Raw genomic sequence first — 22,913 nt, forward strand, 5'->3', positions numbered from 1 at the left:
TACTTGAAATTGTTGAAAGACCATGCATTATTCGTTTTGTGAACACTGATGTCACAATAATAATAAATGATAAATAAATCCAGATTTGTTTTTATTTCAACATTTTAAAATGAGATATTTGAATATTGCTCACTGCTCATATGCCTACATGTAGTTGTGTAAGTTAGTAAATAGTAAATTACATTACAGAAATCCCCTTGATTATGTCTGATGTTTTTGACCGGAGGACAGCACGGGTAAAGGGGGGGCCTTTGAGGTATAGTGCCCAGGGGCACCACATTATCCTAATACGGGCCTGCTAACATGGACAGTATTTACGCATTAATTTGTCTGCTACTTTTTGCCAGCCCTCTCTCCTGGCTTTAACAGATTTTGAGGTGTTTTAATTAATGACTCAAATTCAGCATAACCTTCCATTAAAAGCTCGTGTTCTGCTTGGGAGAAAAACTGTGGGCGTTCTTTGGCCATGCTGAACAGCCAATAGCAGCGTTGCTGATCATTGTTTCTACTATCGATACATTTCCCCTTTTAAACAAACGCATGAACACGTAGTTATCTCAGATAACTCAATCCAGCTATACTAATCATAAACAACAGGTGTGTTCGAAGAACCCAATTAGCCCGATCATGATTAGCTGGATGAAGTCATCTTGGATGTGTAATTTGATCTTGGATGTTTTAGGCAACATACGAAGAACGGAACCCTGGGGGCTGAAATCTAGAGCTATGCTTCCTACGAACCGTCACCCAGCCAGCCTGGTTACCCGGCTGCTCGGGTGCTGCTGCTGGAGGACCACCATGTGAAGTTACTCTATGTGGCTCTACGCTAGCAAAGGGGTGGCTATCAGCTGTTTTCTTAACAGCATGGAGCCGGGTCTCCAATTCTGACACCCTCGCCTCCAAAGCTACAAAAACACTACATTTATTACAAGTACCATTATCACTAAAGGAGGCAGAGGAATAACTAAACATCTGACACAGAGAGCAGGAGATAGGGGGAGACTTGGACAGAGACGAAGAAGCTGAGGAGAGAGTAAGGGAGAAGCCATTGTGGAGCTAAAGCTAGGCTAGCGCCCCTTTACCACGCCAAAAAAGCAAACCATGTGAAACACGAGAAGTTCCCAAGCGTGATGTGTAGCAACAGAGAAGGTTTTAAAAGTGCTTATGTGTTAGAAACAGATGTTACAGCAAAGAGATTAAAGATAAAAGCGAGAGAGTCTGGAGTAACCACTGAGCTATATAATACACTGGAGTGCTGATTTTGCCGAAAAACTGAAGTCACCGGCCGCCATCTTGCTACTCCCTACTCTCACAGAATCCCACAGGTAGGTTGCAACAACAAGCAGTTTTCTGGCTGTGTGAAAACGTTTCACAGGTAATTCTACAGTCAGTGGATGTACTAACACTATCAACTACTAGGAAATTATGTGCTGAAATATTTTACATGTGTGTGTATATATATATATATATATATATATATATATATATATATATATATATATATTTTTTTTTTTTTTTTATTAATTAATAAAATGCAAAATAATTCAGCACATGATATTCTCAGTATTCTCAGTACTTGATAGTTTTAGAACATAACATAAAAGTATATGGCATTTGACATTTTAAAAGTTTTAAGCCCCCCCTGAACATGAGAAAAGAGACGGCTTGCAGAGTCCACAGCTTCTCAGAGACGGCTTGCAGAGTCCACAGCTTCTCAGAGATGGCTTGAAGAGTCCACAGCTTCTCAGAGACGGCTTGCAGAGTCAACTGCTTCTCAGAGACGGCTTGCAGAGTCAACTGCTTCACAGAGACGGTGTGCAGAGTCAACAGCTTCTCAGATATGGCTAGCAGAGATAACAGCCTCTCAGAGACGGCTAGCAGGACTAACCTTGAGGAGAAGCAGAGGTGGCAGGGTACCAGTTATGCAGGAGACAAAAACAGACTGGCATAGAGTGGGTGTTGAACGACGACGGACTAGCTAATAAATGAGCACAGAGGGAGGTTTAAATAGGGGAACTAACAGGTGGAAGAGACTGACTGATTGATAGAAAATGGCTAACAGGAGTGACTGACTGCAGAGGGAGCGAAGGGAAGGCTGAGTGGGAGTGGTAGGAGGAAACAGAACTAACCATAACAAAGCCAGAACCTAACTGAACCCAGACAGAAGGAAGAACTGAAAAATAGTAAATAAAACCTGAATCAAAACTGAGCCCTGACAAGAATATATTTGGATTCCTGTACATGTGGGAGTGGAGGGAAATAAGGATGCATGCATTCTAGCTGAATCATTGAAATCTAAAAAACAGAACTTCCATTCACAAATAGATGTCTTTGTTAACGGTATGACTTTGTCATTGCGTTCTGCATTAGACAATGTAGCTCCCTTGAAAAAGAAGGTGATTATTCACAGGAAGCTGGCTCCCTGGTTTAATTCAGAGCTGCGTTCCTTGAAGCACAATGTTAGGAAATTGGAGAGAAAAAGGCGCTCTACACACCAAGAGGAATCCTATCTAATCTGGAGGGACAGTCTATTGTTGTATAACAAGACCCTTCGCAGTGTTAGAGCAGCATATTTTTCATCATTAATTGAGAACAAAAATAATCCTAGATTTCTCTTCAGTACAGTTGCCAAACTTACACAGAGCCACAGCTCTGTTGATCCGTCCATTCCCTTAGCTCTTAGCAGTAATGATTTTATGGGATTCTTCATAAATAAAATTGATTCCATTAAAAATAAAATAATTGGCATCCTCCCAAACATGATTACCTCGTCCTCAGTAAGTGAGGCAGCGTTGGAGGAATCTTTAGAACCTGTGCAGTGTCTGAACTGTTTAGAAGCAGTAGAGCTTTCTGAGCTATCTAAAATTTTAGCTTAATCTAAACCTTCTACCTGTATGTTAGACCCAATCCCAACCAAGTTGTTTAAGGTGGTATTCCTTTTGAGCAGTGGTCCTATTTTAGACATGATTAATCTATCCTTGGTAAATGGATATGTACCACAGGCTTTTAAAGTAGCTGTTATTTAACCTTTACTTAAGAAACCATCTCTTGATCAAGATGAGTTAGTAAATTACAGACCTATATCTAATCTTCTTTTCTTATCTAAAATTCTTGAGAAAGTAGTTGCTAATCAAATTTGTGAACATTGAAAAAGTAATGACCTACTTGAGGAGTTTCAGTCAGGCTTCAGAGCTCATCATAGCACTGAAACAGCTCTGTTGAAGGTCACCAATTATATTCTCATGGCCTCAGATAATGGACTTGTGTCTATACTTGTCCTGTTAGATCTTAGTTCTGCATTTGATACAGTTGATCACAATATTCTCCTACAAAGACTTGAACATACTGTAGGGATTAAGGGGAAAGCATTAGGCTGGTTTAAATCTTATCTGTCGGACAGATTCCAGTTTGTTCATGTTAATAATAAATCTTCCTCAAACTCTAGGGTCACTCGTGGAGTACCACAGAGTTCAGTCCTTGGACCAATTCTCTTTACTATATATATGCTTCCGATTGGCAAAAACATCAGACAGCATGGGATTAATTTCCACTGTTATGCTGATGACACTCAGCTATATTTCGCACACACTCACACCTAAGAAGACTTTTAGAGGCCAATTAACAGTCATGCTTTTTGGACTGTGGGAGGAAGTCAGAGTACCCAGAAAAAAGCATGCATGCACAGGGAGAACATGCAAACTCATGTTTCATGAATTGGCGCTATATAAATAAAATTGAATTTAATTGAATTGAAGGACTGGAAGGAGTTCGGGCATATGTGGGTGACATCATAATCTGGGGTTCCAGTCTTCAAGAGCACAATGAGAGGCTTGTCAAAGTATTAGATCGCATAGAAAGTCATGGACTGAAACTCAAAAGAAGCAAATGTCATTTTGGGGTTGAGGAGATTCTCTTTTAGGAGATAAGTTGTCTGCACAAGGCATTCAGCCAAGTCAAGAGAAAGTGAAGGCCATACTCGACATGCAAAAACCCAAAGATAAAACTGGAGTACAGCAGATTATGGGAATGGTTAACTTTATAGGCATATTTTTTTCCCAATATGGCAGCTAGAACAATCCCGCATTCCACAGCTTCTGTGTAAAGGAGATTAGTTTCAGTGGACAGAAAAAACATGACCTTGAGTGGGAAAACCTTTAAAAGAGCACTGACAACCGCACCTGTATTAACCTTCTATGATCCAGTAAAGGGAATCAAGGTGTCAACAGATGCTTCCAAGGATGGAGTAGGAGCTGTATTACTCCAAGCTGAAGGTGAACTGTGAAAAACAGTTGCTTATGCATCTAGGTCAATGACAGAAGCAGAGCGTAGCTATGCTCAAACTGAAAAGGAATGCCTAGGATTGTTTTTTGGACTGGAGAGATTTCACATTTACATCTATGGCCTACCTTCATTCACTGTAGAAACGGATCATTGCCTGCTTGTGGCCATCATCAGGAAGAACTTGAATGATATGTCTCCAAGAATTCAGCGTATGATGATGAAAATTCAGAGATATGATTGTAAACTGATATATACACCAGGAAAACACCTGATCATGGCTGATGCACTGTCACAAGTGTCCCTTTACGACACTGTGAGTAATATTGCAGATGAGGTGGAAAGCTATGTAAACATGGTGTGTGCAGCTTTACCTGTCTGTAATGCAAAATTCAGATAGATAGTAGCTGAAACAACAAGACATGCAGAGCTACAGCATATGATTGAGCACATGGAAAATCGATGGACAGCAGGATCCTTTCCATTGTTCTACCACATCAGAGGTGACTTAAGCCATGTGGATGGACTATTGCTGAAACAAAACAGAATAGACATTCCACAAAGCTCACAGCAGGACATTCTCAATAGAATACATGAAGGTCATCTTGGTGTTGAAAAATACAAAAGAAGGCGAGAGAAACAGTCTTCTGGCCATGAATAAACAGAGACATTGAGAGAGTGATAGGAAAATGTGTCAAAAACAGAGAAACAGGCAAACTAAAGAGTCCATGATTATTACATATATGCCTATGGCACCATGGTAGGGTAGGGATGGACTTGTTTCATCTTCAAGGCAAAGACTATTTGGCTGTCAATAACTATTACTCTAACTTTCCTGTAATGGCTTTACTTTCAAGCTTATTGTCAACCTGTGTAATTATACATGCAAACTGTGGTTCAGATCCTCATCTTGCAGCGATCGAGCATCCCTGCTGGAGTGTGGATTGTCACCTGGGGAACTGTTGATGAACAGAAAATTGCGGACCACATTACCATATTATATTAACGAAGGCAAGGTTCTAAAACTGCAGCAAAAGCAAAAAAAAAAAACAAAAAAAAAAACTTGTATGACAGAACAGCTGGTTGTTTGTCCTGTTTGTCTCTCTGTGTTGCCCTGCGACAGACTGGCGACCTGTCCAGGGTGTACCCCGCCTCTCGCCCATTGACAGCTGGAGATAGGCACCAGCAACCCCCGCGACCCCATGAGGGATTAAGCGGTATGGAAAATGGATGGATGGATGGATGACAGAACAGCTAAGCAGCTTCCACCTCTCACCAGCAATGCCAGGACTGAAGCTCATGGTGGATGGATTACTAAAGCTAATGTTCTTTAAGAGGTTGCACCTCAATCTTTCAAAGTAAGAACTGAGGAAGGGCAAATCATCAGATGTAACAGACATACTTTGCTTAAAACAGAGGAAACTGTTGAAGAACCTCATGGAGCAAATTATATATCTGGGGAACACAAATTACTTTCTCCATTCATATCTGTTTCACTGTCTTCTTCAAACACCAACACAAACCTTTCTAATGACTTGTAGTCCGAGAAATATGGTAAGTAAAGGAAGAAATGTTTAAAGGGATCCATGTAGCAAACAAAATAAAAGTGGCATCCAATAAAGTAAAACGTTTTTCCTCCTTGTCTTAATGGAACACAACCCCTCATGGCCACAACCAAAGCACTTCATGGTTGATGATGTGGCGAACAAGAAATAATCAAAGTCTACTTTTACCTCGAAGCACAGGTTGAGTTCCTCATCACGTTTGTTTAAAACCATATAGAGTTCTCTTCTGTATGAAACAACATTCTTCAACAGTGATTTACACCCTGACAGGATCTTTCTAATGGGGGAAACCACCTTTCTGTGATGAGACAGCTCTTTGACGAGGAACTCATCACTGACGAACGCATGGACATTTGATAAAATAATCTTTGTGGCTAGCTGCATGAGTGGCGACACCTGAAGGAACGAGCCGCTCACCGAGATTCAACTCGCCCAACAGGTTCCCTTGCTCCACCTTCTCCACAAACAGATCTGCAGCTCTGTTCATATGGGCCGCGGACTTGATGGCACTGTGTCCATTCACCTCACCCATCACCAAACAGACAGATCCAGCACCACCTTGATGCCACTCCTCCTCGTCAGTGTGGAGAAGGTGCCCAAACTCCCCACCACCAACATGCCGTTTAAAGACGACAACCTACTGCCGGGCAACACTGGACAACCAGAAACCCTACAAAAACCACCAAAAAACTAACTAACCCAAGTACAACAATATACACAATATTTACATACACTCAGTGGAAAGATAAAAAAAAAGTTGGGGGAAAAAGCACTTAAGCACTCAAAGATATAGCTTGCGCTCTCTTTCTCTTCCGCTCTTTCTCTCACACTCTTCCCACAAATAAGAAGTAATGACCTGGCTAAAAAGGTGTTAGAGAGGGAAATAATATTCCATTTGGGAAAAGTGAGGGTAAAGCAATAGAAATAGAAATCAAAACAAAATAATTAGAATTATGGCAGAAAAGATGGAATGAAGACAAGAAAGGGAGCAACTTATATAAAATACAAAAGTCAGTAGTAACGAAGAAAAATAGAAGAGAAGAAGTGATAATGATGAGATCACGGGTAGGTCATATATTACTAAATGACATTCTATATAGAATAGGGAAAAGAACTAATGAATAGTGTGTAGTTTGTGCAGAAAAATAAAATGAAATGTGTAGTATATCTAACTGAAAGAGAGAAATTAAAGGAAAAGGTGCAAAGGGCCGGATGAGAATGGAGTTTGAAAGGAATATTAGGTACAGAAGGGGGCAAAGAAGATATTTATATTAGAAAAGTATTATTCATGTACTTACATGATAATAAACTGAAAAATATAAATTAACTTGTGGAGGTTGTGAAGTTACATACTCTTGTACAGTAGATGGCGGTATGCACCTTGAAATTGTTTGAGCTCAGTGCATCATATACGTGTTCTGCTTATGCTGCGAATGCGTCAGAGCGTCCGCCATGTTGAATGTGGCAAATTTGCAGTTAGTCTGAGTCACTTAAACAGTTTCAAAGGGAGTTTAATCTCAGAACGTAATTTATATTTGTAATATTTTTACTTTTGTAATATTACGAGTTTATTTTCTTATTCCTTTGGCTTCATTCTCCTGACTTGATACTCGTAAAGAATAAAAATAATTAAAATAATCTAACCTGGCCCTATTACTCCAGGACTGAAATAGTTCTGCAAACTGTGACTATTCTGGAAATGTCCCCCCTTAATTATCATAATATGACGTTTTCCTCATATTACCACTTTTGTCTTTTTTTTTTTTTTTTGTTTTACTTTATTGTCCTAGGGCTTTTTTTTTTTTTTTTTCAAATTACTAACTTTCTCTTTAATACTCCCCCAAAACGTCTGTTCCTAATCTGTGACTATACCAGAACTTAAACTTTTATTCATAACACACAGACACAGACACGCACACCCACACATACATATATATATATATATATATATATATATATATATATATATATATATATATATATATATATATATATATATATATATATATATATATTTATACCTCTCACCAGCAATGCCAGGACTGAAGCTACACACATATGTAAAACGGTTGGTAGCTTTCCATGCAGCACAGGAATGAGGCATCCTCTCTGATCGACGTTTACTATAACAGAACTTCTTTCTGCCACACACAATATGGCGGTGACGTTGACGTACGAACCCGCGCCCAACGAGGCGTCTACGTCTATGGTAGCCATAGACATAATATAAGAGTAGACCCCGCGTTGACTGTTGCTGCGCAGGAATAACGGCCGCCATCTTGGGGTGGTCGATCTGCTGCCCTGTCCTGCTGATTCAAGATGAATACACTAATGATGCCTCAGCAATGTGCGGCTTATTTTTGTTTCAATCGAGGTACTATTTACGTCAGGGCTCGAGGGATAACTTTTCACCAGAAAGATGAAAAGATATTGTTTATATTTTTGATAAGAATGTGATTTTTCTAATATTAGGTAGAGAGATACAGGTCTACACGTCCAAGTCTTTGTGACTTAGTCCCTCCAAAATTGAATATGCTCCGTGAAGGCATCAGAGCTTGGCTGCTGCTGCTTCTTGTCTTGTGACGCTGCCTGCAAATCTTCATCATCCACCAAAGTTTGTCCTGTAACATTACCATGGCTGTTTGTCCCGTCATCTACTCTTGACCTTTTCTGTTGATGTTTCGGGCCGAAATATGACAAAATACTTTGTTGACGTTCATGCTTCCACACGTTCTCATTCATTACTTGGTTAGTTAGCAGCTGCTCTTTCAGGTAAATAGCTAGATCCAGTAGGTTAGACTATTGTTTTTAAACTTGTGCCATCTACTGTCTGGACTCGGGAGTGGGTATTAGTTTACTTTAACCGCTTCGAGCAGAAAACGTATTAATACTCTTTAAAAACAGACAACAAAAAATTTAATTAACAGATGTGAAGGACACAAGACGTTAACGAAATTTTAATCAAACGATTAAAAATTTGAATTTGAATTGATTAATCACATAATGTCAATAGTTAACTCGAGATTAATTGCTAATTAATTGCATGTTTTATCCTTTTATTTCTGAAAGTGTAATAGCCTGTTTGAGCATTTTAATATGCAATTTTGCAATAAATGACACTAATAAAATACATGATTGCACAAAAAATATTTTTATTTTGTTATTTTTCAAGCACTTTTCAGAATTGGAATGAAAACATCCTAGTGCCAAATGTTAAACTCTGGACTATAATCGCTAAATGACTAATCATGACGCCTTGATGTTTACACAATGTCTAAATAAATTTGTAAATAAATACCATGCCGATATATTTTTTTGCCTCTTAAACAAAGATAGACATGGTATTAGGCATATACATAAGAATTAACAAAAAATTTACATTTTAATAAAGTCATAAGTTTTATTGTTCGTTTTTTTTCACTCTCTCTCACACACATCTAATTCTGAGCTTTCACACCAACAACAATATTTTTGCTTGCTGTTTATATCCATATCCATATCCATACAGCTTAAACCTTGAAAAAAGGTTTTAAATTTCAAGGTCATTCCAGTCTTACACTTTGCTTGCAACTGGGCAGGAGCTTAATACCCTGAAAGAGACTGTTTAGCAACTGTTTAGTAACTTCAGGTCCTTCGTTTGGCAACGTAATTCAGCCTTAGTTTGTCAAATACAGAGAAAACAAATTAATAAGCATTAAAGTGCGGTTTATGGGTTGAGTTTCTGCAATGTTATCAGCATGTTAAAAACTCATCTTCAGAACCAATGTCTGCTTAAAATGGTGATCTGCACCAAGTAATCTACTTTCAGCAGTTATCACCGGTTATTGTACCGTAAACTGCAGAAAATACGTGCAGAGTTGCTGTGTCTGCCTTTACTACCGTCGGCTCCTATGGCGGAGGGATATTTCAGCTGGATACAAAGTGTCTAGTGCAGGCAGGTCTCTTAATAACCGCTGTTTCGTCACTTATTTTAGAGCCCAAATAATTGATTATGAAATTTACAAGCGCCTTTAGAAAAAAAAAAAACAAGCCCAAAGTTGCATGAAATAAACAGTCTGTGCAACAGTGAGCGCGGGTCTGTTTTGCTACAGTCTCTAGCGCTCTTGAAACTATACGGAAAGCGTAGAGGATAAAAGAAACACAGTCCGGAGAGCGCGGCGGGGAAAAAACATTAGGGAACGGTGTGGTTGTGGTCTAACGCATTAATAACGCGTTAAAACTGACAGCCCTAATTTATATACATTCGTAAAAATCCATAATATTACTTATTCAGACCAGAGGGGGGGAGGAATGTATCCCCCCCAGGGATAAAACATGAATGACCAGAGGGGGGGGGGGGGGGGGGGGGGTCACAGAGGGGGGGTAAATCCCCCCCCCCCCCCATCCGCCTTGGCAAATCGCACCCAGTATCTATCTATCTATCTATCTATCTATCTATCTATCTATCTATCTATCTATCTATATATATCTATCTATATATCTATATATATATATATATATATATATATATATATATATATATATATATATATATATATATATATATTCATATATCTATATATCTATATATCTATCTATCTATCTATATATATATATATATATATATATATATATATATATATATATATATATATATATATATATATATATATATATATATATATATATGTAGCCGGAAGCATAGTGCTGCACACTCTCCCTCCTGCCACATATGGAGGACGCTGGGATCGTGCGCAGCTGGGGTTTAATGAGAGGCAATCAGCCTTTCCAGTTAAAAGGGGGCAAATGGTTAGGGAAAGCACATTCGAGGCAGAGGATTCCTGTAAAGGCAACCCTTTTTGAAGGCAAACACAAAGAACCGTGGACTGGTTTTTCCAGACTAGAGGCTGACCTGTTACTGTTTCAGTTGGAATTTTAGTTCTGTTTTGCTGTTTCTTTGGTTGTTGTCCAGGTTCGACCCACCTGGGACCCCCTGGTTTTATTCAGATTGAGTTAAGGGGATTAGTGGGAGGAGAGTTTGTTTTCTTTTTGTATTATGCACTAGGGTTTTGGGAGTGAGTGTGTTTTTGTTGGGGAACACTAAGGTGTATTCAGTTTGTGTTTTGCAGTCGTTCTCCCCCCCTCCCAAGGGATCTACTTAATTGAACTGGGTTTTTAACTTTTCTTCACAGTTAGCAGGATTCCAGACCAGCATAGGTGCTCACTTTTAAACTAGTTAGTTTTTGTGTACAATAAAATACATTGATTTGTTTCTTGGTACCTGTATATTTAATAAATTATATATTTAATGGGAAACCGTGCCTCTGTTATTCCTTGTAACCTCCTTGACCAGCCGTTCATTACAGTTCTCAAACATAATCGATGGTGGCATGTCGGTTTATAAGAATATTTTTGCCCAGAAGAAAAAAAGAGCGACAACAACTACCAATAACTATGTTTTTCTCCCGACAAAAAACACACATGCACCGCGGGCTTTAGAAGAAAAAAACGATACAGAGCGGAGTCAGGATGCAGCGGCTCAGTCAGATAAACAGTGAAATACACGTGAGTCACTATTTGTCCTACTGTACTTTGTATTTTTTTTTTCATAATCATTTTGAATTTTCTCCCGTTCTAATCCAATGACTCGGGTCGCGGTGGGGCGGTGCTGATCTCCGCAATGTGAAGCCTTCAGTTCGTATTGATGATTAAAATTATTATTTTATACAGTACTTTTATTTGTTAAATGCTTGGGCCTGTAAATAAAATTTGTTCTATGGTTTCAATGTCCTATGGAGTATTTCATCGTATAATAATTGTAAAAAAAATAATAAAAATAAAGGTTACTACTTCACGGATTTCGCCTATCACGGATTCTTTTTGGAACGTATTTATATATGTACATATATATGTGTACATGCACAAATGTGTTTGTTTATATAGCAATAAAAAACTTGTAAAAATTAGTGGTTGTGTTTTGAAACATACATACATCCTGTCAGAATATTATATTACTTTTAACCGCACTAAGATTATTTAAACGCACTGGACCAGTTGTTATAATAGCTATAGTTTTAAAGTTTTAAGCAAAAAAAAAAAAAAAAAAAAAACAACAACAACATGAAAATTAGTTCAATATTCCACGAGTTATAGTTGTTTAAAATTGATTCTGCGCCTGGTCAACACATTACAGTGAGCTGAGCTTTCAACCGCCCCAAGATGGCGCCACTAAATCCCGTCAAAGCCCATAGGTGAAAGCGGCCGATTTTGGGTCTACTATTTATGTCTATGGTAGCGACGACGTCGCACTGTCATCGCTGAGCGCCGCTGTCTTCCGTATTTACTCAGAAGGTAACAGTTTTAGGTGTGAAGCCAGAGAAATCTGCTGTAAAATGACATTCCAGCAGGAACTGGCTGAGGTTCTCCCCAAGTCTACGTGTGTTCCGACATGATCCGACTCAGCAGCGAGCTGCTGAGCTGCTGCTGCTCGGCGATATTGGGCTCGATCGCTTCTTTCTACGCAGTCTGAACCGAAGCTTCTCAATAAAGGACCATTCTGCCAGTTTATGGTATTTTTGTTTGTTTGATTCTAATCTATTTAAGAGGAGTAAATATAATCGGCAGAAAAACAACAATTATATTTGCTGAAACTTGTATTGGGTTGATCGCCCGTTTTTTTGTTGTTTTTTTATTATTTAGTTTTCGGTCCAGAAGTTTGTTTGTTTGTTCTTTTCAGTAAATGTGCTCGTTTTACCCCGTTCTGTCTGTCAAAGAGTAAAACGTATAGAAAGCTGCTCACTGTGGGGTGGACTATGCTCCATTAAACAGCCGGAGAAAACGTTCTCTGATGTCTCATTAAAAGGACTTTAAAGTGGAGAAGCAGAAGATTTCCATGAATCCTTATACCAGCAACCAGCGCATGCCCACTCATGTCTGCTGGTTTGGCAAAAATAAAATAAAAAAATCTTTTCCTAATGGGGACGTTTTAAAAATGACATCTTTAGATTTAAATAATTTTCTGCATGTATGTGTGGGTAAGTGCGGCCCCACATGTTCTACAGTTTCCTCCATGTCCCCTTCAGAGATGAACAGCCATGTCCTGGATGAGGAGCAGTTCAGTCGCTGCTGCCAGTTGCTCCTTCGGCGCTCAGATCAGTTGAGGGATGGCTGGAGCTGGGAAGCCGTTCAGGTGAGCAGGTGTGTAGGCCTACTGTCTGTTAGAGCGTTAGAAGCTCAATGGTTTTGGTCACTTCCTAATATGGCTGCAGGGGTCAAAGGAAGGCTACCTCAGGAAGACTGCTCTCAGGTCAGTTCCCGCTGACTGGGGTCCGCTTCTCAAACACCTACAGCCAGAGACACCCTGTGACTCCACTGGACCTGAAAAGGTAACTATTTGGTTCACTTTGAAGCAGGTAAAGATAACCGTGTCTGACAGTGTGTCTGTTCTTTCACAGCCAGACCCCGTGACCTCCACTGGTCCGGACATTCTCAAAGATGACATGGATGAGGAAGACGATGGTAGCTACTCAGTGACTAAGAGCAGCAGCCGGGTGCTGCAGTACGAGTATCACATCCTGCACTCTTGTAGCTATGGTGCTCCTGTGCTGTACTTTAGAGCATTCACTTTGGGTTAGTCACACAAAAAAAAAAACAGCATCTTACTCACTTTGTTGTTTTTTCATGTTGCATAAAGTTGACATTTTTAGGGTTCTTAAAAACTACGTAATGTGTTTTTGAAGCGGTCTAGTAGGACATTTTGATATACCCCGTTTCCACTACCCCTTTTTAACCGTGCTGAGACCAGTCCAAGCTCGGTAACTGAGATAACTATCGAGTGTAAATGGAACGCAAACTGAACTGAACCGAGCTAGACACAACCGGACCGCTCTAACTGCAGACCAGTTCAATAGGTGGGCTTGGCTCCATTTTTCAGTGGCCCGGTTCTCTGATAACAAAGAGCGCATGAGCAGACTGCGTCATCTTCTTACAGCCTGCTGACATCTCATACATTCATAATAATACTAGCTTCCTTACCATGACACACGATTTCCAGTGATGATTCTGCTTAGCAGTGTGAAAAACCTCAGCGTCTGTCATTGTTTCCTGTGTCTGTAAATCCTTATTAGACATTCGTTTGTCTTATCCACTTCCCAAAAGCTGACTCTGTCAAGTAAATCCACCAAAAGTTGCTGTCTTCGCCTGACTTTCCGCAAACAACAACGTATCACAATTAATACCAAGCATTTTGATTTGCTTGGTCCTGCCTTCGATCCCAGAGAGCAGTAGTACCGCAGATCGTCACTAGGAGGCGAGGAGGAACCAAGGAACCGAGATAGCATGATGTGTAAATGGTCGTCAGAACCAAGCTCGGCTTGGTTAACTGATCCGAGCTCGGACCGAGCTCGGCACGAATCGGTTTAACAAGGGGAGAGGAAATGGGGCTAGAGACATCAAGATTATCTTACTTCCTGTTGCCAGAAACACCCATTTGTCAGCCCTCTAAAGTGCAAATCAAACAGTCATGTCTCAGACTGAAGTAGAGTCTTGAAGCATATTGTAATACTCCCACGTATTATCAAAAGCATTGACACTCAGGCCAGTCACTGAAACGGGTCGGTCTGTACTGGGTGGAGTGGCAACTGTGAAGGGCCAAGACGAGAGAAATCTGCTATGCAAAAGTGGAGATGGTGAAGATGGAGGAAATCTTCATTTGGTTTACATTCTATTTGGTTTGAATGTAAATTCAGGTTTCCCCCACTGTATTATAAGCCTGGCAGGCCTCCGGGCTTTACTTGCAGGTGTATAAAAAATATTTTTTTATACACCAGCCACAGTGATACCATAGATGGGATATAGTAGGGTTGTCAGAATAAGCAATGTCTCTACATAATGGATAAAAATGTAATTATTCAAAGATAATGGTTTGTGTCAAAATCTATATAAACTGACCCATTATTCTGACAACAGTGCACAGACACTCAGCCCCTCTCCTCCCTGCAGCCGCTCCACTGACCAGATACTGAGCTGCTGGTGGAAGTTTTAAAGTGTTTTAACATGTGGAGTACAACCAGGAGAAAACACGCGACCCTCTTTACAGACAAGATACACAATAGTGTTATTCTTCCAGGCAGACAGACAAGAAAAATGAAATGCTACATGCTAAGCTAACAGTACGACACGGATTGATCTGCATTCCCTTTGCAGGCGGAACTTGTAAATCCCGGCTTCCAATTGAAAGTAACAGTAACGGCCGCTATAGTCAGACTTTCCTCTCAGAATTCTTTTATGGCCAATTGTCGGATCCATTATGGCGGCTCCTCGCATAAGCAGCAGTAAGATCTGATAAAACATGTTTATTTTACAAGACACAGTTGTAAGAGTGCGTCTAGAATAAATGTTACACAAGCGGTACTAACAACAAAACAGCTTTCCTGGCCGTTGCCATATTGGAATTCTAACTAGTGTTGCGCCAATGCCATTTTTTGGCCCCGATACAATACCCAATACCTGGCTGCGCAGTATTGGCAGATACCGATACCATCTGTTTGAAATTGATGTGTGTGTATATATGAAAAACTTCATACTACTTAGGGTAGTAGAACTTTTTACCACCTGAAATGGGTGACAACAGTTGAATAAACATTTGGCTCTCAAAGGCCAAAATAGTGCAACATTCATGAAATTATAACATGTATAATAGTAGGGCAACAGTAAGACAGTAAAATTATATTAATCATTGAATAATCTCTTTTAAACCCTGAGTTTTGCTGTCAAAGGCTAAACTAGAGCAACTTTCATAAACTTATATAACATGTATAATACTAGTCGGGGGAGAGAAGGCTGCGTTCAAGTGACATACAAACATCAAAATGGTATCGGTGTTCTATCTGTTGGTACTCGCCGATACCGATACCACAATTTTAGTGCTGGATCGGGGCCCCGTCCCATACTGGTATCGGTATTGGTGTAACACTAATTCTAATCTTTGTGGGGGGGGTTATTTAAGAATCCCGACTTCTCCAAGTGTGTCTTTACTAGGGCTGTAAAAAGTGCAGGCTCTGGGCTGACAGTACACGCAGAACTAAATTTTTACGACTGTGTACGCAGTGTCACACTATAAACTGCTGAGGGTCAAAAAGTCTTCACGTCAACCTGTTTTCTATGTGACAAAGAAACGACTCTTAAGTGCTCAACCAGCTAATCAAACATTTTACCATCCCTTCCCCCGCTTCGTCCCAGCAAAAAGTGTGAGAGTTGTAGGAATTTGTCTCAAGAAATGTTTGCTCGATTGAAGGGTAAAAGGTCAGCTCGGAATCTGCGTGGCTCACAGTCTGAGAGTATATAGGAGCCTTCAACCTCCACTCCAGGAGGTGAATTTTTAATAATGCACCAGTTCACCCAATTGAACTGAATAGAAATAGCAGCTGTAGATATCTGTGGTGTCCTCTGTTTTCTACCCTGGATCTGGATCTCCACAGCATGTCTGTGAAAGCAGTTGTCAGTCAAAAGATAACACTCTGGCTGTACAGTAAGTGACTTTAATGATATTTTAAATGTCTACATTTTTACTTAATTTGGTTTTATATACTTTACACTGATTTGCCTATTAATACGTTCTCTCCAAGGGCCTTCAGATCAAATGGAGGAAAAATAAAAACTTTAATGACATTGTGCAGCCCTATTAGAAAGTAAAATAATTATTTAAACTTTTGTGTGTTTAACAACGCCCTTAGAGTGTTTTACGCAATTCTTCGTCCTCTTGTCTCAGAGGGAAAGAGCCTGACATTAGAGGAGATGTGGGGCACCATCCACCCAAACTTCAGGCTTTGTCTTCGGAATTCTCCTTTGAATGCAATAAGTCAGCAGGTAAGAATTACTACCTTTTACTTGTACCCATGGGTCTCTATAAAGCTGTGCTGAAATCTTATTTCTTGGTCTTTGTGACAGGAACACCCCTTGCTTGGCCAACCGTTCTTTTTCCTTCATCCTTGTAGAACAGAGGAGTTCATGGGGCCTGTGCTGCAGGTTGCTCAGGATCAAGGCAGGTAGGGTCACAGCTGAGTTCTCCATCCAACAAAGGCACTCGCTGCTAAAAGCTTTAAATGATACTTTGAAGAAAGCTTTGTTGGGTGCTCCACAGTGACTCGAGAAAGGCCAAGATGATAATGCTTGCACTACTATTTTTGGTATATTTCAAAATTTTCCCATATCAACTCCCGTTATCTGTTGTTGGTGTACTGATTTTCTTCATGTTGGCTGGATGCAGAATTTGGTACGAGTCAGGAATTGGCCTTCTCCCATATTGCTGACGATATGGGAGGAGCTCAAACCCATGTTATATGAGAGTCCTTCTTCACTTATTAATTCCTCTAAAAAGATATAACCAGCGTGATTAATTGATTAAATTAGGCTTCATCAAAGCAGCAACACACCCATTTAAAACAGGCAGGTCACAAAGATTAAGCACTTAGAACTGTCATTGGAAGGAAGCTGAACTGTCAATGGTGGTGACCTACAAATTATTAACGTAACATTTGGAATCAGTATTGAAACTTGCAATTATAAATATTTTCACATACAAATATGTTGCATAATTACACATTAGTGAGATACATGTGCCAGTAGGAGCACGCAGATTTTTATTTAATCCTATGCGGCACTGAGGAGAGGGCCACTCGTAAGTCCTGTTCAACGGAGAGCTGTGACCACCTGTTGTTCTTCATGGAGATCAGAGCAGAGAATGCTAACTCACACAGGTAGGTAGTGGGGAAAAGAAGAAGTTGCTCAGTCACGTGGTGAGAGATGCTTGGGTACTCCAATGCAGAAGCCAACCAAAACTGATCCAGTTTTGAGTTTCAGTGTGCGGTCCACATGGAGCTCTGCACACTCCTCTCCCTCTTTCATGGTGAGCTTTTCTGTTGAGGATTCCTCGTTGAATGGGTCTCGGATCCAGTCACAGTCTTCGTCAGCCACACAGGGGAAATAGAGCTCAGACCTCTCTTTTAAGGTCAGAAGGTGTTTGGCATATACAGTGAGCTCCCTCGCTGCCTGTGGCGCAGCTGATATCAGCGGAAACATTTCCATGGAGACCTGTTGCAAAGCCTCGCACCACAGGGTAAGTTTTTTCATAAATCCCCGAATCTTGTCTGGATGATAAAATGTCTTCATTCCTGCCCTGGATCTTGACATTTAACTCATTAACATGGCTAAATATGTCTGCGAGGTAGGCCAGCCTGGCGCGCCACCTCTCATCCGCGATCTTGTCCTTATGTGGTACATTGTGTTTGTGTGAAAACTAGTTCTTCCCGAAGCTCATAAAGACAGGTTAGGACTTTCCCCCGTGACAGCCAACGTACCTCTGTGTGGAAGTGTGGATGGAATTCTAAACAATAATACTTAATTTCAATCATTACTAAATGAAAAGACGGTGGTGATGCAGTTCCAGCACTTTTATTGAGAAACAGAGCAGAGATCACACAGATGGAAAGTAATCGCACCCCACGGTCCCGCTGCGGTCTGTGTCTGCCTGTCTCTGCCTGTCTCTGCCTGTCTTGTTTTTCAGCTCCCCCTAATACTGCACAGTGGCCTTCCCATGAGACAAAACAAAGACAGTCTATTGTAGACAATCAGTATCCCCCAGCAGCTGCAGCATTTGGCCTTGCAATCAGCAAACAGTGGATCTTATACACAGCCATCATGTCTGCAGGCCTCCTATGTCCGAGTGGTGTGAGGCCATAGTGACTTCAGAATAATATTTTTTATAACAGGAGGATCAGGCTTTAGTGGTCAGCTCCCACTTCGGCGCACAGCCGGGAGAAGAGGCAAGATTTCAGGGGCCTTGATTTGATATAACTCACCGTCTGCACAGCCTGATTCAGCACCTCGGTCAGCTCTGGAGGGAGGTGGTTTTGGTAAGTAACACCTCTTGGTGCAAAATGCAGTGGTTTATCAATATGTGGGTTTTGAGCTTTCACCTTAGATCATTTCACTCTTCCCGTCATGTGTGCCGCACCATCTGTGCAAAGACTGATGCACATATTACAGGTCAGACTGTCCTCATTTAAATAGTTTACCCTGAGTTAGTTTAAATTAGTTGCCCTGAATATTTCTTCTGCCGTAGTATGGTCTTGCATTTCTTTGCAGAAGAAGAAAAGTCTCCTTGATAGAGTCACCATCAACATATCTGATGTCTGCCAGAAGTTGGGAAGCCCCACTTATGTGAATAGATTTGTCTGTTTGTAGGGAAAATCTGCCGCTCGCATACAGTTTCTCTGCATGTTGCTCAATGTCTTGTGACATGTCGTTGATTTTTCGTTTGATTGTATTATTAGATGACGGCTCTTTGGACAGCTCATTTTTCGGCATCTGGACTCAGCGTGATGCTGTTTGTTTTTTGCAAGCGTTGAGGATGAGCGTCTCCACTATTGTGTGAGGCTTCTTCTGCTTTGCAATAAGCTCCGCTAACATGTAACTAGTCTCTGTTGCCTTTTCAGACACTTTCACACAATCCAACAAACAAACTCGCTGCCTCTGGTTCAAATCCTGCGTTCTTTTAAAGTAGGCTAAGTTTCTTTGAACATGAAATGGATGTTGGGTTTCTAAGTGCCTCTTTAGCTTGCTTGGAACCATGTTAGCATTAGCAAGCTTCTCCCAACAGAGGAAGCACTTGGGCTGAGGACAGTTGATCAAATCCAACTGAAGCCATAAGAAAGATAACTTTCATGATACTGTCTGCCGAGAGTTCTTTTCCTCCTTTTTTTCTGTGGTGAGTTGTCGGTAGTGATTGCAGTTTTAAACGTTAGATGACCACCGTACTCTGTGTTCAAATTCTTCTGAGGCTGTGTGCTCATATTGACATTCAGAAGAGGGAGGTACACTGGGGGAATGAGAAGTTTCCCCCAGAATAATAAAGAACACCCCTCCAAACAAATAAAAATGCAAAAAGCAGTTTAGAAAGCTTACAGGACGTTCGGCTGAGAGCTGCATGGTGAGCGTGCATTTCTCTGCGCTCTGGTGTTTGCACCCAGAAACTGGGGGGTTGTAGCCACTTTCCCCCGTCAGTTATGGCAGAATGCAATGCTTGAAGTCTAAAGTGGCATATTGGCCAGTCATCATCATTGATCAGAAAATCTTTGATTGCTGAAGCCTGTTGGTGAGGAGCAGAGAGGTGTGGATAGTCCATTTTGTGGAGCTTCAGAGCCAGCATCTCTGGGATCACAGTGTTGAATGCTGAGCTGAAGTCCATGAAGAGCATCCTAACATAGGTGTTGAGATGCTGCAGATAAGTCAGAGCTGAGTGCAGTGCTAATGAGACAGCATCTTCTGTGGAGCGATTCTCCCTGTTGGCGATCTGCAGGCCAGCAGGGATGGTGTCCTTGATGTACTTTAGGAGGATCCTCTCAAAGCACTTCATGATGACGGGGGTCAGAGCGATGGGACGATAATCATAGAGGCAGGTGATGGTTGGTTTCTTGGGGACAGGCATGATATGGATGATTTTAGACAGGCAGGAACCGTGGAGAGCTGCAGGGAGAGGTTGAAGATGTCTAGAAAGACCCCTGCTAGCTGGTCCGCACAGGACCTGTGGTCTGGTTGGTACTGACTTTTTTTTAGGGAAGAGGTCACTTGGTGGAGCTACAGGACAAGAGGCTGGTGGTGCTCCGCTGGCTGGGGAAGATGTTCAGGCTCCCTGCTGCTTGGAGAGTCAAACCGTGTGAAGAAGCTGTTTAAGGTGTCAGGGAGAGCCGGATCATTCCTTAGCAGCTGGTCGCTGCACGTGTAGTCCGTGATGTTTCTGATGCATCTCCACATGTCGCATGGATTGTTGCTGCTGAAATGGTCCTCGATGCGCTGCTTGTACCTTTGCTTGGCCTTCTGGATGCCTGTTTGAGTTTGCTTCTAGACCTGCAGTAGTCCACTCTGTCTCCAGATCTGAATGCTGCATACCGGGTCTTCAGCACTGACCGCATATAGGAAAGCACAGATGATGTGTAGCTTTCTAAGTCAGCACCCTCTTTAAATGCATCCCAGTCAGTGATTTCAAAACAGTCCTGTAGAAATGAGCAGGCCTTTTCTGTCCAAACCTGTGTGGTTCTGCAGATCTAATGTATTATTGTCTGGTCGGGAACTTAATAAATTTATACCATGAAACCCTGTATACAATATTTATTTGAATGGTGCTTATGTCTAGTTATGTGTCATCAGCGCAAGCATGAATAACACAGCGGTTCAGAAGGGTTATAATTACGTCATGTTATGATTAAAATCTTATATGGTCCTCTGATATGTCTGATATGAATTTGAATTTGTAAAGTGCCTTGAGATTACATGTTTCATCAATTGGCGCTATATAAATAAAATTTAATTGAATTGAATATGGAGTTAAATTGTTTGCAGTTTGGCTGCATTTCACCACTTCACCATCTGCGTCTCAAATGTCCCATGTCTCCAAAACGAGCGTAAGTCTAGGTCAGAGCTGCTGCGAGGACCGCACAATTTCCCGCCGAGTTTTTGTTTTATTTTTTATAGATCCCAACTTTTGCGTGGAAAGTGACATATGCACGTTTCAGGCCCCATTTTGTGCATACATAAGCTTTATAAATGAGACCCCTGAACATTATTGCTAAGTGAGTAAATGTAATGCTAATGAAGTGTAGTCCGAGTTTCAGACATATAAGCTGGTTTTCATGAAATTTTAAGAAGGTATCAGCCTGGGTCTCAGCATCAACAGATTTCTAAATTATTCTGATTGGTTTTGGGGACATTTTGGGGATTTACGGTTAGGATTATCTCAATCCGAGTCCAAGTAATGCCTCAAGAAGGAAAGCTGTGAACTGCCTTAGGTGATAGGACGTGTGATGTCTGCATGGAATCATGTTAACCCATTGACTTGTATGTGTCCATGCCAACAGGCCCGTGAACTATGTGCTATCCTGGCTCAGCGTGGTGGGGCCGGTTGTGGGTTTGGATGTATCGCTGAAGTACTCCACAAATCTCCCTTCTGCCGATTCACTAAGCGACACACAATCTGACAGAAGCTAAAGCTCCAGCGGCTCCGCTTCACCTGCACCATGAAGATGTTTGGGACAGTTTGTGTTACTCTAGAGGCTCGTGTCTGATATTGGAATAACAACTTAAGTTTCCCTCTACTTTTTCCTTGATCATTTTTTCAGCCTAAATATGTTTTCATACTCAAAAGGGTTCTGTTGATGCTGAATATATTTGATGCTCTTGAGTTACTACATCTGGATTGTTATTAATAAATGTGTAAGCTTCAATTGGAAAAAAGTATAGTTATAAAGATCAGACAAATGTTTGTGTGTTTCATTGATTTCATTTCCATTTTGTAAATAGAAAACAGCCAGAATCAGTGATGGAGGGAATGAGAAAAATCTTCTGAGATCAGACCAGCCTTCCTGGTCAGATGGGAGCATTGTTCCCGAATAAAATATGAACATGCTCTATGAATTATAGCTCCTGTTTTGTGAAAAAGTGTTTGACCCTTTACAGATTTCTTCTGTTTTTCATTTTTGTACCACTTCAGTGTTTCAGATCACAACAAACAAACAAACAAAATATTTTGTAAATGAATAAAGATAACCTGAGACAATACCAGAAGAAGTTTGATAATTTAATTTACTAAGGAAACAAGCTATTTAAGCCAACCTGGCCCTGTGTGAAAAAGTCATAGTTAAATTATGAAGCTGTGCTCAATTTTACAAGGCAAACCCAGGCCTGATGATTACCGGCCATACTGATCACTGCTTTAATTGGAAAGAAATATATGTCCGTACTCCCCTTAATTTTATAAAAATATGGGACAGAAACATAGGTAATATTTTTATAAAAATCTTTCTCTTTTGTCTTCTGTTTTTACTTGGAGCCTTGTACAGAATTTCTCTCAAATGTACATTGGGAATGAAAAAGTCTTCTAAGTTTCTGTGTATCCTACTGTATAAATACATATGCCTTCCTACACACTACAGGATAATGCATAATCACTAAATCTACCACCTTCAAAGACATATTTTTTGTAGAATTTGATGTAGATGAGAGCAAACGTGAACACCACAGAAGAGAACCGGATACTCT

The 22,913-nt window shown here is 40.7% G+C and overlaps 1 protein-coding gene across 3 annotated transcripts; it reads left to right on the plus strand.

Annotated features, from left to right (window-relative positions):
- The first annotated feature begins 12,060 nt into the window (after positions 1 to 12,060).
- Positions 12,061 to 22,433, plus strand: atg10 (ATG10 autophagy related 10 homolog (S. cerevisiae)). Of its 3 annotated transcripts, none has more exons than XM_036137824.1 (7): positions 12,061 to 12,173; positions 12,905 to 13,011; positions 13,091 to 13,207; positions 13,277 to 13,451; positions 16,591 to 16,688; positions 16,770 to 16,867; positions 21,734 to 22,433. In XM_036137824.1, exons 2-7 carry the CDS (start codon positions 12,907 to 12,909, stop codon positions 21,861 to 21,863), a joined length of 723 nt encoding a protein of 240 aa, XP_035993717.1. In that variant the 5' UTR covers positions 12,061 to 12,173; positions 12,905 to 12,906; the 3' UTR covers positions 21,864 to 22,433. The 3 variants fall into 3 exon arrangements, with proteins under 3 accessions (XP_035993717.1, XP_035993716.1, XP_035993718.1); XM_036137823.1 differs by having other exon boundaries at positions 12,127 to 12,391; XM_036137825.1 differs by having other exon boundaries at positions 12,127 to 12,391; positions 13,277 to 13,340.
- Positions 22,434 to 22,913: the final 480 nt, after the last annotated feature.

Source organism: Fundulus heteroclitus, chromosome 6 (assembly GCF_011125445.2).
Source record: "Fundulus heteroclitus isolate FHET01 chromosome 6, MU-UCD_Fhet_4.1, whole genome shotgun sequence".
NCBI lineage: Eukaryota > Metazoa > Chordata > Actinopteri > Cyprinodontiformes > Fundulidae > Fundulus > Fundulus heteroclitus.